At 38.4% G+C, this 15,751-nt stretch overlaps 1 protein-coding gene across 1 annotated transcript; it reads right to left on the bottom strand.

Moving 5' to 3' along the window:
* Positions 1-689: 689 nt before the first annotated feature.
* On the bottom strand, positions 690-15,189 carry arf2a (ARF GTPase 2a). The gene is made up of 5 exons (XM_055192103.2): positions 15,040-15,189; positions 5,411-5,568; positions 4,011-4,121; positions 3,807-3,931; positions 690-2,839 (listed from the first exon to the last, which is right to left on the bottom strand). Exons 2-5 carry the CDS (start codon positions 5,556-5,558, stop codon positions 2,678-2,680), a joined length of 546 nt encoding a protein of 181 aa, XP_055048078.1. The 5' UTR covers positions 5,559-5,568; positions 15,040-15,189; the 3' UTR covers positions 690-2,677.
* Positions 15,190-15,751: the final 562 nt, after the last annotated feature.

The following is a 15,751-nucleotide window of genomic DNA, read 5'->3' as shown; positions in this document are numbered from 1 at the left end:
ATTGCACTTGAAACTTTGTTAATTAGTTTGTGAACACATGAAAGATTTTTTCCAGTTAAAAGAAAAACATAGATTGACGTTCCACATCACTTCTGTATAGTAGAAAGATGTACAATGTCTATTTTGTACTGCTTTTTTTCTATGGCTTTGGATCACATAACATAGGATCAGTTTTGTTAATCCAAACCAAAAGTCATCCGCATATGTTTAAAATGTACTGGAATGGGATGCAGATTATTTCAAAATCCAGCTGTAAGATAAAGGTTGCAAATGCTGCAAAACGCATGTCCTTCATTAATTATTGTGAACGATAAAGCTAATTTTACAGCTACCAAAAATATCTTTCAGAGATTCCAAGTGTGCTTGTTCATGAGGTTTTATGCAGACTTCGAAATGTATCTTATTCTGAGGATTTTGAAATTCAGTGGAAAATGTGCTTTGTTTCAGACAATTTTTAGCACAAAAATGCTCAAACACATTGTGAAAGACTAGAACTTTTTAATGTGGATTTAATGACGTAAGAGGCATGCACTTTTATAAGGATAAACCTTTAGCTTGATTTTAAAGCTATTCAACAGCGCCCCCTGACGATAAGATGTAATAAAAGGTCATTTTATAGCTCCACCATATCAAATATCGATTAAAATTATAAACCCCTCAGGAAACCATAAAACAAATGTGCAATAAGGTCAATTGTAATAGAGATCTCTTTATTATAGTGCATTTATCAGATGTTACAAGATGGGTTTAAAAAAAAGCTAAAACAAAACCATTTGAAGTAAAAGAAAAACATATGCACACGTTCTTTGCTTTTATATTATTTTACAGAATTTCGAAAAAAATTAAAGCTTCTCGTCTGAACATAGGGCAGCTAAATGAAATTTGTAAGCTAAATACATTTCCATACACTTTATAAATGCTTATTCAAATAAATCTTAACTACTACAGCAGATCTGTATAATAGAACTAAAAGGCCAAAAAACATTATTAGAGTTATGAAACTATTAAAGTTATGAATTTTGATGACTGAAAGTGGTGGGGGTTGTGTCAAAACTTATTCATGTTGCCATCAAGTTTCACACAAGGTGAAACATAAAGCCATTCCCATATGAGAGGTCAGTCAGCACTACTGCAATCATCCAGAATGTGATCTTTACAGCATGCATGTTTAATGCCGTATTAAACACCGCAGTCGTAATTGGAATATGAAGGAAAGCTAAATGGGTCTGTCAGTTGTGCGTAATTAAAAGATGTGTGTACACTTTAAAGTTAACTCAGCCTATCTTTCTGCTGGTGCTTGTTTTTTTCAGTGACATTGTTTTCGAATGGATTGGTGCATGTGATAAAGCAGCCGCCATCAAATAAGGGAAACATGGAGGACAAAAATATGATACACGTTTACTATTGGTTAATCTATATTCTAACTGGCTAAAGTTTGCATTTTGAATCGCAGCTGTTCTCTTAGGTTTGGGAGGACCCGGCCTGCATTTGCATTTCCCGTCTGGTCTTATTTTATAACCAGCCGATATGTGCCTGGATGTTCAGTTTGCGTTACACTTGCATGGAAAATGCATGCAACCTTATAAGCCCTTAATGGCCTTGGCTGAACACTCATGAGATTTGAACTGTATTTATGACGCTGGAAACCTTGAAAGAGACCATAATAACCAAAAATAATCAATCACAATAACAATAAAAATAAAGAAAGAGCTAAAAGAATCACTGGAGTGGGAGCAGCTCTCAAAAGGCCTCACTGCTCCTGCAGAGGGCGCTCACTCCCCTCACAATCCCATAAACACACACACACATCAATTCTGCCTGATCACCTCTTAAATAGCATTCAAAACACATGTAAATCTGTTAGTGCCTGGGATCCAATTTAATGATACAGGATTTCTCCACCTTTCAATGTTTGAGCTGTGAAGCTCTATGAGATCAACTGAAACAGACACGCATTGAAAAAAAACGTCTTAAGACAACATTAAGTCGTTTACATACTGACTAAAGGTTTCACACGCTTGTGCTTTAATGCGCTTGACTGAGGAGAGCAGCAGAGAAAATGAGCTGGTGTTCACATGGAAAAGGCTTCCTGTGACAAAAGCTATAGCATGATTTTCAAATGACGCAAAGAAGAATGGATGGGAAACGTCACTTTATTGTCTGTTTTTCCTTCTTTTTCCCAACCTGATGCAGGTTACAATGAGTTATCAAATGTGGGGGGGTCAAAAAATGGCAACTCACACCTTGTAACATTTTAGTCATGCGTGATTGCTTCAAACATTGAGAATATAGGCCTATAGTCTTATTTCAGTGTATTAGAGTAACAGAAATATTAACCATCCTCGGTCATTCTTTGCGTGCAGAAAACCATGGGGGATCAGGAGAGAGAAGGGAGAGGAGAAAGAGAGAGAACCGTGCTGTACAGAGTGTGTCTATTTTAAAAGGCACAGCAAGGCTGCTCCCACCCTCAGTACACACACACTCACACACAAACACACACTTGCATGTGTATTAGACAGCACTGGGCAGAGCCTCTGACGTACACAAGACTGGACAAGATAAAGAAATGAATAAACTGGGCAACCGGGTGAGACTGAAACCAGTGCTGTGACCCTTTACACACACACTCGTACACACACACACACAGCGCTGACAGAAGGGGAAAGGGTGGAATGGATCATTTAGCGTTTTTGAGCTGGTTAGAGAGCCAGTCGAGCCCTTCGTACAGGCCGTCGCCGCTGGTGGCGCAGGTGGCCTGGATGTACCAGTTACGGTGACGCAGGGAATGGAGGCCCAGCTTATCTGTGATCTCTGCTGCGTTCATTGCGTTGGGAAGGTCCTGGAGAGATACAGATGAAAAGAGGTGTGCAGTTAGTAACTAGGGGTTTGGAATCTTTAGGCACCTCACCATTTGATCTCATTTCTATTCAAGCATCCTGTATAAAAGCTGTGCGGCTTTTAGAATGTGTAAATGAAAGTCTGCTTCTATCTTCTATGCTTTTCAATAAGAAAATACCCTTATGTTTTGGTGCATTGATACAGTATCTACAAGGAAACAAACTTTTTACTGACACCTATTAGTAACTCCAAGCTTTGAAATATGCAGATATATCTAAAAGTAATGTATGACAATTAAAAAAAGATCCAGACATGATTTGCAGGGTTCCAACACCTTAGTTCAAATTCAAGGACTTTCCAGGTCCAATACCCTAAAATTCAAGGACTAAATGTGGGGACACATTTCAAGTAAAAGCAAGGTTACATTGTGAAACCTATTAAGATACATTGTTACAGTTCACTTTCGTTGCGTCACTTCAGGGGATAAGTGCTTCCAGGGGTAAGAGCGTCTGAATGTGTATATCAAATTCAACCAATGGTGAAACTTAACGACAAAAACAGGGTGATGCGAGAGCCAGGAAATCTGAAATATTGCCGAAGACGGCGTTACAGGGACGTAGGAAGTATGGCAAGGGAGACGCAGCGTCTCGTTCCCTTCTCAGGGATCAACAGTTACATACGTAACCCGAGACGTTTTCACAGCTATGCAAAAAGCATTTTGGTATGAATCAACATTCGCATACAGAACATATAAGCATTTAAAGAGAACAGTTTAGCACGTGTGCTGAAAACGCTAGAAATTTTATGATATTATCCCATACAACACAGGGAATAATATGGATTTTTTGCATAAAATAGATTCAAGCCCTTTCAATGACCTGTATCTATACATGTATATTTTCAAAAATGTCCCATTTCAAGGACCTGTAGGAACCCTTGATTTGGGATTTTGGTCTGCTGTCGCTCACCTGTTTGTTAGCAAAGACGAGGAGCACAGCATCTCTCAACTCATCCTCTGCCAGCATCCTTGTCAACTCCTCCCTCGCCTCGTTAACTCGCTCTCTATCGTTACTGTCCACAACAAAAATCAGGCCTGCGAAAGAGAGAGATGGACACTGAGTATGTCTTAAATATCCAAGTGATGCTTAATTTCTGTACGTGTGGATACTGACCCTGTGTGTTCTGGAAATAGTGCCTCCAGAGCGGCCGGATCTTATCCTGACCGCCCACGTCCCACACCGTGAAACTGATGTTCTTGTATTCTACTGTCTCAACATTAAAACCTGTACAAAGAGACAGACGGCAAGTTAAACAACAGCTTAGAGAGGAATGAGGGGTGAGGGGGTATGAACTGACTGCGGCTCACACTGGGCCCCTGCTCTCATAACACTACTGCCCAAGGCAAAGATTTTTACCATACGTACACAGTGAACAAAGACGGGACAGTTCAATAAACACTGGAAACAGAGGGGGGGTTGGTGAAAGCTAAAGTTTAACAAAGAAAAACAATTGAAAAGTCCAATAGATTCAGGGTTCCCACACCCTAGTTAACTTAAAATTCAAGGACCTTTAAAGGGACTTTCCAGGTCCAATAGACTCAAAATCAAGGACTAAATGTAGGGACACATTTCAAGTGAGAGCAAGGTTACATTGTGTTACCTATAAGATACATTGTTACAGTTCCCTTTCGAGGGAACTCGCGCTGCGTCACTGCTGTGACACTTTGGGGGGTGCCTCCAGGGGTAAGTACGTCTGAATGTGTATATCAAATTCAACCAATGGTGAGGCTTAATGACAAAGACAGGGTGACGCGGGAGCCAGGAAGTATATCGCTATCTAAAATATTGCCAAAGATGGCATAACAGGGACGCAGGAAGTATGGCAAGGAGATGCAGTGTCTCGTTCCCTTCTCAGGGAACAACAGTTACATACGTAACCCGAGACGTTTTCATGTGTCAAACACAACTATCCAAAAAAGCATTTTTGGTATGAATCAACATTCGCATAAGGAAAACATAAGCATTTAAAGCAAACAGTTTAGCATGTGTGCTTAAATGTCTAAAAATTTTATGATATTATCCTACACTACACAGGCAATAAAATTGATTTTTTTCCCAGAAAACTTCTTGCATAAAATAGATACAAGCACTTTCAATGACCTGTATCTATACATGTATATTTTCAAAACTTCCCATGGCCTTGAATTTTTTCCCCCAGATTCACAAAGGATTTCAAGGACCCGTAGGAACCCTGACAGGTGTTGTGCTATAAAGGACTTAGAGTGCCACTTTAAAATAAAATTTAAATAAATCACTCTTCAAATTGACAAATTAAGATGAATTGCCATTTAAGTGGCTGCCATATTGGCTTCATTAGAGAGATCGGAAGGTTGCCCCTCGGTCTATACTTACTAAAAATCTCACTTTATTATAATGAATATAATTATATGGGTTCAGTCAGTATCATTAGTCCATCTCTACAAAATGATCTTGTAAAACAACAACTTAGCAGTCAGGTATAGCATTGAATACTATACAATAATACTCTGATATGGTGTATCAGTGCAACAGACCAATAGTGGGGATGGTGGTGACGATCTCTCCAAGTTTTAGTTTGTAAAGGATTGTGGTTTTTCCAGCAGCGTCCAAGCCCACCATCAAAATTCTCATCTCTTTCTTCCCAAAGAGATTCTTAAAGAGGCCTGCAAACATGTTCCCCATGATGGCAGATCTGCAGAGAAGAACAAAGAGTACGGTAAACATCTTGATCATGACATCACTACTCAAATTAAACGGCAATCTACAAGTCAGATAAAGAAATCAGATAACATAATTTATAGTTATTTAGTCCAAATTATTTGCACAGAAAACAACGGTGGTGAAAAGGTCATGGTGGGTGTTTTTAATTGTGAAGGCAACTCCTTGAATGCTATGAGTGCTATAGATGTAGGTTATAGTTCAGCCACATCTGTAAGTAATGAAACAAGTATAGTTTAAACCTGATTCACCATGTGAAGAAACAAGAGAAGGGAGGAGAAGAAAAGAAAAAACAATAGGCTTAGTTATGAGGCGAATGCAGGATGCCAGTGGTAGAAAGAAGAGTACAGGAGGAAACCAGAAACCTGAACAACCTGTAAGAGGAGACACCTGCCATCTGAATTAATCAGAGAGAAAGAGAGAGAGAATTAGAGAGAGAGAGACTGCACCCTATCTACCGAGTTAAACTTTAATCTGAACTGTAACTCAAGAGATAAACTGCACAAAGAGCCCTATATAACCCTATTCACAACAAGAACAGATGTGTCTTTTATTTTGAAAACTGTTAGACATTGTCAAGTTAAAAAAAAAACTTATTTTGGTGTTACCAAGTAATTTTTTGAAGTTGATCCAACATTTCACTTTTTACAGTGAAGTGCATCTAATCAATTATCAGCCTCCATGAGCAAAGTTACACATCAAGCACACCATGTAAACAAGATGACATGGGGCAGGAACATAGACATGATTCTCCTGTAAGTGCCAGATTTCTGGGAAAGTGGAGACAAAGCTAACCCCATTCACACAGCACTTTGATCCCAGAAAATTTCCGTAAAATTGGCAGAGAGCCTTCTGTGTGAACACAAACAACATCTGTAAACGGGGACCTAGTAACATTTCCGTAACATACACTGAAAGCGTTCTGTGTGAACAAAAGGAAGAAACAATACCGATAGATTGCAACAAGAATATACTTCAGCTTTTTGACATGGAAGATTTAAATGCAGATTAACATTCACGTCAAGAAATATCTGAAAGCTAGACTGAAGCAGAGATCAGGGAGCTCCTCACTATCCGGGCTGAACCTGAGATCATTTAGCAACATAACAGAACAGCCCATGGGTGATTCTCATGAAATTAGACTTATGAGATGTCATGAAACATTTTGATAAAGTAAATGCAAAGTAAGAGTATCAAAATAAGAAGCAAACAGTTACAAACATCTCTTCGTGTACTATTTTGCACATGATTTCAAATGACATCATACAAGCCTATTTTGTTGCTTTTTCCACATTTAAGAGGAAAATTTTCATTACCGCAACGTTTCCATGACTGAATTTGGGTTCTTTGGGTTTTTTATAATTAAAAAATCTAAAAAAATAAAAAGCTTCAGTGCATGTTATACTATATACTGTTTGGAAATAATATAATTTAATGATGTGGCATAAATAAATAAATTAAATGAGCACCTTTCACTCAACAAAAAAAAGTTAATAAAGTAGATGATTTTTTTGTTTGATGACAAACTAGCATTACTTAAATGTTGCCGTAATACGGAATTGCGGTTCCCGTGATAGCCCTAATAATCTGTATTGTCATCTAGTCTAATTATGGCAAAAAGGTTACCCTTTAAAAATGTTGTGAGCACACACCCATTGTGATGTCAGATTAGTGTGCACTTACTAAAGAAAGTCAGGGTGGGGCTTCAGAATACAGAGACGGCATGGAGCACGCATTCCTCACTTTAACAAAACTACTACACAAGCGTCAAATTATGTGAAGAAACACCCATGATGATGATGATAACATCAGAGAAAGAGATCACTGTAGCTGCAGTGAAGTCTTGTAAACTGACTCACTTTGAGAAGTAAGATTACACGCAATTCCACAGTAAGACTCACAAGGCCTAAAAAAAAATTTTGTTTGGTTCCGGTTTCCGACCGACCCTGCCAATTTATGTGCGACCCAAATTTATTTTATGAGCCTGGGGAAGAAATAATACACATTAAATAAATACACAAATAAAAAAAATTTGAGGCGAACTATAATTTACCTTTTAGTACAGCACCGTTTTTGTAAAGCACGCGTCCTCCAGCAACAAACAAAGCAGCTACTCAGTCGTTAACACAATAGTTCACAGATCGTTGTCGCCACTTACAAAAGCACTGGTAAAGTGGTAATTTTTGGTGTGCATTCGAGATGCTGTTTCGTGCACAGCAACGTAATCTTTTGCCCCGCCGAAAGTTGTAAATTACAGACAAAAAAAGACGAGCTGAACAACGATATGCAAGTGGGCTTTTCTCTTCCAGAGAGCACAAACCAAGGCTCATTTTTGCTGGCAGTAAGTGAATTATAATATTTGAATTTATGGTATTATGACCAGGGCTTGACATTAACACCGCCAAACGCGGATAAGATTTCGGCCGTAAGGCGGGTCTGTTTTCTTAAAAGTTATGCGAAATGATAAACAATACGCAATGCGACACTGGGAAACTACAACTTCCATGAGCATTCTGCACCCAGAGCAACGCACAGAGATCTGTTGAGAGACGCGCACGCGATCAGCGGGGCGTTGCGGACCAAAGCGTCACCTTCCAGAGAGCGCGCGAGAGCTGATGGATTTGCGAATGCACAAGAGGACGCAGTCTGAGCGCATGCACACTTCGGGAAAGATAAAACAATTGCATGGAAGTGATTGATTAGATATAAATTGCGTGCAAACTCTCAGGGCAAGAGCGAAGAGAAATTCAGCGCATCTGAATGCACACGAAATCAAAAGAAACCCGCCATCGAGAGGTTCGCGCATCATTTTAATGTAACAATAATGCCCTCCTGACATTTGTCATTAAAAGTCTTAAATCACTTTTATCAGAAACCATTTAGCTTATAAAATACATCTGCATGACAGTAAAATTAATGTACATATCTTGACAGTATTTACTGCTGTTGTTAATAAATATTTAAAGTGGTTATCGATGGGTTTTGTGTTTATCTTTTCAGTTTAGAATTAGTGTTTCTTCTACACCCCTGTTCTACTTTTAATATATTCATTCAAAGTTAATCTATTTATGCCTTAATTACTAGCATGTTTTTCATGCATCTTATATGATCTATACTGATATACCAGCTATATACCAGCTAAATGTTGTCTTAATTCGGGTAGTCAGACTGCATTTGAAATTCAGTCTGCATCTAATTTAGCAAGTAAATTTGCTCGAATTAAAGTAATTTTAGGATGCCAAAGTCAAATTTAATCATATACAATTTAACTTTGGCTAGTACCTTTGAAAAACAACTAGCCACATTGGCTGGTGAGCAAAAAAGTTAATGTCAAGCCCTGATTATGCTACAAAGAGTTCCACTTTTATACTTTAGCCACAGGCTCACGTAAGATATTTTTCATATCATACAGACAGATTCAACACCGGCCTCCACATATTGCGTTTCGTTATTTATTTATTTTTTTACTTTAAAACACGCAGTGTAGCTGCATTTACTGCTCTCTCTCTCTCTCTCTCTCTCTCTCTCTCTCTCTCTCTCTCTCTCTCACACACACACAATAAAAAAGAGATAATCCGTGGAGATCCGTGGCTCTGCGCTGCGTGAGACAAACACGCAATATGGCCAAAGTCACCTCAAATATATCCGCTATTCAATTTAAATATTTAACAATTTCCTACCTATCCCTTGCTGCCACTGTAAAAAAAAATAAATAAATAAAATAAATTCCCTACCGACCCATGACCTAAACTGACAACCAACCGGAACCAAACTTTTTTTTTTATGCCCAATGACCAATACAGCTTGTCTTTAGGCCAGGTTGAAAAAAGCTATTCAACAGATGGGAAAACATTTTTAAAAATTAAGCTGTTAATTTATTTTAGATAAAGACATTTAAACATTTGGCATCTCAACCACAAATTAAGACACATACATTATTAATGAGAACCAAACAAGTTTAATTATTAATTTGACATGGTAAAGCAAGATGCTCTTTCTAGTAATAACGCGCAATAACCACACACTGAATATGAACACTTTCTCCATTATTAGTGTTATTAAGTCATCTGACTTAAAAAGGATTTTATAATTTGGTCCTGAAAAGTCATGGAGTTCAATGAAGAGGTTTATTTATCAATAAGCACATCTATAGAACTGGAGCTGAACATTGTGTTCTGTTTAATGAATGATGTGATCTTTCTCCACTGTGATTCATATTGTCCCTCAATGCAGCAATGCTTTACAAATCATGCATCACACATGATGATTATTGCTGACAGTTTTGTTTCCGCTGGTTTCAACAGATTGACCTACTCATGCTGAAACTGTTAGCATTTAAGGTCGAGCTCTAGCTTATATGATGGCACCAACCTTACTATCAAGTCCTCGGCTTTCTACTTCAACTTCACATACGTTGTACTCCTGCAGATGTCTACCAGCATGCACAGTAACTCAACGTTCACACTGCCGCCAACTTCAGCTTCCAAAGTTACCGGAAGTCATTCATTTACAACGGAAGCTGGCAGCTGCAAGGTGCGTCAAATCCATCAGCGTCGTATTTTGGGCGATCAGGGCGTCGATCAGAAAACTGAAAGAAGCTCAACTTTATATAGGGCCCTATAAAATCCGTTTTATTTTTTCCCAAATTCCGTTTTATTTTTTCCCAAATTCCGTTTTCTCCGTTTTAATTTTTGCAAATTCCGTTTTATCCGTTTTAATTTTTTATCAATTATATTTTTTACCCTTTACTTTTATTTTAGTCATAAAAAGAGTGTGACTTTAATGTTAATGATTAAAATGTAAATGATTTGGGGAAAAACTGGATAACTTAATGACTATAAAAGATGCACTCACACACACACACACACACACACACACAGACACACACACACACACACACACACACACACACACACACACACACACTCAATTCAATGCATTGTTTAGTGTTGTTGCAGGAGGCTACAACTAGGTGTCAAAGCAGTGGTACCTTCAGAAGTGCCTTAAACACATCAATTCAGCGGAACGCGATCCATATTTTATACACAATCGCTTGAAATGCATATAACTTTACAAACATACACAGGATAGTGATCTGACTTAGGACAGCATGAGCACCCAGCTCATTGCACGTGCGAGCGAAAGAGAGACAGAGAGCGGCGCCATGATGCAGATGATTATATTTTAAATGAGAGGGATAGTTTGCCTCAGCTCGCTTGAAATGCATAAAACTGAACAAATACATGAGGATTTGTGTTCGCACTTCGGACAGATGCATGAGCGCGTGCACATGAGAGAGGTACAGTGAGACAGACGTGGATGAGAGAGTGCATGTATCTTTGCGCTCACCGTGAACAGAGTGTTGACAAAACTTCCAAAATAACAGTTCTCCGGTCACATAAAAGTCATGTGAGACCTGCTCGGAACTAAGTGCTTAGCGTCGAATTTCTTAATTTTTTCGCTGACGAAAGCAGAGTCGTGAAGAGCCGCTTCGCCATGGTTTCAGTGTTTTGGAGGGGGTCTGAAACGACACGAGGGGGCGTGTCGCCCAGATTTACTTCCCCCAGTCTGCATTTCCCCCAGACATACGTTCGTCTCCCACACAAAAACATAATTTTATTCAAAATATGTAAAATTCCGCAAAAATCCGCGTTAATACTAGATTCCGTGTTAATTAGCCAATTCCGCGATTCCGTCCGCGATTCCGTGATCGCGGAAATTATAGGGCCCTATTTATAGTAATGAGCTATGACGTGGTTCAGCAGCAAAATGCCAGCAACCAATCGGAATATAGCCTAGATGTTCTTCGCTGGCTGATTCCGGAGAAACATACGATGTAAACTTTGGTTCCTACCAAAACATTAGATCCGAGAAAACAGACTTCAGAGCGGCCAAAGCATCAACAAACTTCCCCATACTTTTTGACAAGTGTCCTCGACCGGGCGGCCAGAGCTTCTTTGGAAGCTCAAGACCGTGGCGGTGTAAACGTACAGTAAAAAAAATTTACAGAGGAGGTTTATTTTTCCAACAGGGAGTAGCAACAAACAACATTCCTGCCGTTTGAGAATGAAAGACAAAGCAAACGCAGTCATAAATTCTTAAGATCTTATTTCAATTATACAGTAAACAAACTGCAGATATTTATTACAAACAATCCAACCTGTGCTACAGTGTCTGTAACATTAAAGGATGATTCTCAAATGACAGTTCAAACTATGTAATACTTATCAATGCACTTCTAGCTTTAAAACTCAGGGCTCGACATTAAGGCTTGTCCGCTTGTCCGGGACAAGTGGATTTTTTCTAGGACAAGTGTAAGAGAAAATTAGTTGTCCGACTGGACAAGTTAAATTTCAAACAATGTTACTTAACGTTATATGCCGTTAACGACAGAGCAGAACACGCAGCGAAAACACCGAGCGGAATATTGAACAGAGAGCGCGGCGCGCCGACACACACACACTCGTTTACATGTTACTGTTACTACTACTAAACAAGCTGCACGCGCATTAAACCTCATTGACGAACACGGAGGGGCGGGAGTCGCGAGACGGCGTGGAGTGGAGAGTGATGTTTCTTCAGGCTCCGGCGTGAGTAATAACTGACAGGCACTTCAACCGCGTTTTCATCACTGTGTGTCAAAGCGATTTAAGTCCGTATTTTTCTCTTCTAAAGTTCGATAAAAACACATAATGGGCTTAAAATCTTGTTTAAGAATCTGTTTTATAACGAGAATCTCTCTTTCAGCTCGCCTATATGTGTGTGTGCGCTGCGCCTGCGCGACAGCTGATTTGAATCTGACAAGAGTTCGTCACTGTACATTAAAATCCCACACAAACATTACAGCGTAAATGCTAGGATTAAGATTGATTTTATATATAACAGATAATATAGATACATTTACCCTAATGAGTTTTTAAAACATGGTAATGTTTTAATGTTTTGCTTTAGTGTTTTAATGGCAGACAATCATTGAAATGTGGGCAGCAGATATAGCATCCTTCTTCAGAAAGAGTAACAAGAAGCAGCCAAATGAATCTTAGTCAAAAACAAATCAGTGGCCTGCAAAATTCACATGATTGTCTGGTCTCTATAGTTTTTTCAGCAATGGGAGATATAAATCCTGGTTTCAAAGTAAATTTCAGAAGTTTTATTTGATTAAATAGTTTAAAAAAACATGAGGTTGAATGATGACTATAAATTGTATGTTAATCTCAATTCATTTTAATTAAAATTAAAGTATTGTAGCAATTGTATGTTATACATCATTCTGATTAACACACCTATAATACTTAAAAGTAATTTAAGGTTGAATGATAGAGATTTTATATGCCACCCCAGAGTAACTGCTGGCCCCTGCCTGGCCACCCCTATGAAAAATCCCTGCCTCCGCCTCTGATTAGCAAAACACAAAAAATACATTATATTATAAATATTTACCCGGACAAGTGACTTTTGTGCATGGACAAGTGAAACACAAATTTACTTGTCCGAAGGACAAGTTGATCAAAAAGTTAATGTCAAGCCCTGAAACTGATGATGCAATTAAATGGATAGCTCAGCCAAAAATGAAAATTGTCTCATCAGTTACTCACTCTCATGTTGTTACAAATAGGGGTGTAACGATTAACCGTGCAAATGCACGTTTTCTCGATGAATGAATTTGAATGAATTACGGTGAAATCCCGAACACCAGGGGGCGCTCTCATGCAGAAACTCCCTTTGTGCCACAGAAGAAGTAGCATTGCAAACGCTATCCCAGGAAATGTCTACAGGAATATTTATACCGCTGTTCTTCAAATTGTTTCAGGTATTTTTATGATAATAAAGAATATTTTGAATGATTTTTATTTAACGAGTGTTGCTTTTTTAAATGCATGTTATAAATGACTCTGACTCATAATCATTTTAGATTGATAAGGACTTCCTACTGACCAAATGCCGCAGTACACGCACAAGCTGTGCATGAAAAAGAATCACAGCCTTGCGATTCAAAACAGAATTTAGACAGACATTTTTTATGGGACACACGATTAATCGTTACATCCCTAGTTACAAAACTGTAAAAATGTCTTTGTTCCGATGAACACAAAGGTAAATATTTTGAGGATGTTTGTAACCAAAATATCTTAACAAATATGACAGAATTTTCATTTATAGGTGAACTATCCCTTTAAGTGATATCCATGCACCTTAAAGGCAGATTGAATTGTATATTTTGCTTAATATAAAAAGGACAACTACTAATAAAAAAATACAAAAATAAAAAGAAAGAATAATGCTACCCACACGGACTTCTAAAGGGGACACAATGTGTGACAAAAGTATTTATACACAAAGCATTTAGGAGGCAGACTAGGAAGTGAGAGCACAACAGAAGCTAAAGCAAAGTCACATGACAACATTTGATTGTTGCGACAGACACACAACCAAGCGCAGCGAGAAGTGTTTCCCAAATCAATTAACATCAAAGGCCGTCAGAGTGGCTATGGCTACTTGTAAAACAACTTTTACTAAATGTGAAAAAAGCAACAGTAAAACCACAGCAGAAAGTTACACTATCAACATGTTCAATCAATCAATTACACACATCACATGCTTGTATTTCTCATCTAGAGTCAACGTGGCCTGGAGGTGAACTGAAAGTGCTTTCAATAAATCATCTTTTACGATGATCTAAGATCCCTTCACCGTGTCGTCATTTGATGTTTGACAATGACTTGTTTGCCTTTCATGTAATGGGTGTGATAGTTTTCTTACACCCACATATCAAAAAGCATTACATCTAGTCAAGTTTACAGACTGGATTGCTGTCAGATGAAATATCCTAATCAGAGATACAGCAGAGGAAACATCACACGACTGCATACTGTATGATAAAATCTCGGCAACACGGCCATACAAATTAACTGATCCATAACTGATACGTAATACTAATGAATGATGATACTGAAAGATACAGTGACTCTCATCCACAAACGCTATAAGCTACTACATTAAACGAATCGATTTAAAAGTCGGTGATTGTAAATGCAGCGTTCTAGATGTGTCGGGGGCGACGCTTCATATTCTGCTAACGTGCTAAGGGCGCAGGCAATGTAACGTTAGCAAGATCATCAATGTTTACTTAACTGCTATACCTTTTAAATCAGATCACTCACAACTAACTCTCCCACGTACCTAGACTGCAATTAAACAAGGGAACACAAAAATAGTGCCGAAATGCGTGTAAAATGGGTTAAGTAAGAGAACTGCTTTTACAATTCCACATCAGCTAAGCAAACATCCGTTTAGTTAGCCTGCTAGCCTCCCTAAACTCAAACGATCCTTCAAAACCGAGCTCTCGTCTTCTGTTGGCAAAATGACTACTACATTAAAAGCGATTAAACTATGTTAACATTCGTCAAAATGACAACACATAACCCGCTGTTTGCGTATAAATTACCTTTTGATGCAGTTTCTCTACAATTTCCCGGTTCTCCTCGTCACCGCTAAAAAACAAAATGGCGTCTTTCTCTAGTCCGAGGACGGTGGCGTCATGTGCCCCGCCCTCAGTAAAGGGTTGCCCAATCAAATTGCCAAAAGTTTATATGAAAACCCGCCCTCTTAACGGCTTAGCCCAATGATAGCATCGTGGGCGTAAATAATTGGAGGGCAGAGGTAAGCTTGTAGAGGCCACCTCCTTTCATGCAAATTGTAAAATTTAAAATGTTAGACAAATATATGCTGTTTCGAGGTCCTTGTTTTCTATATGTATAGCTATTAAAATCTATTTAATTACAAAGTAAACGGATAAATAAATATAGGCTTATAGGAGTGCCTAAATGTTAATATATAGCCGATTGATTGCTTCAATGGGTTTGATGACGTGACCCTCTAGTGGCAGAGATACTACAGCGTGGCAGGTGCTTAGCAGTGCTATTTTGTAACCTACTGCATGCATAAATAAATAATTTCTACCTTTTCCATTTGTTATCTCTTAAAATCGCACTCCATACAACGTAATAATAATAACTGAATAATTTAATAACAATTTAACAAATTATTTAGACAGCCTGAAAAATGCTAAAAACGTCATTGGTATATTAAAGGAGACTGGCCTAAAATCAGTTGTCCACCAGATGGTGTAATGTTCTCGTATACACACTGAGCATATT

Source organism: Misgurnus anguillicaudatus, chromosome 19 (genome assembly GCF_027580225.2).
Source record: "Misgurnus anguillicaudatus chromosome 19, ASM2758022v2, whole genome shotgun sequence".
Classification (NCBI taxonomy): domain Eukaryota; kingdom Metazoa; phylum Chordata; class Actinopteri; order Cypriniformes; family Cobitidae; genus Misgurnus; species Misgurnus anguillicaudatus.
The sequence above is the reverse complement of the archived record's forward strand: the minus strand, read 5'-3'. Positions and strand labels throughout refer to the sequence as shown.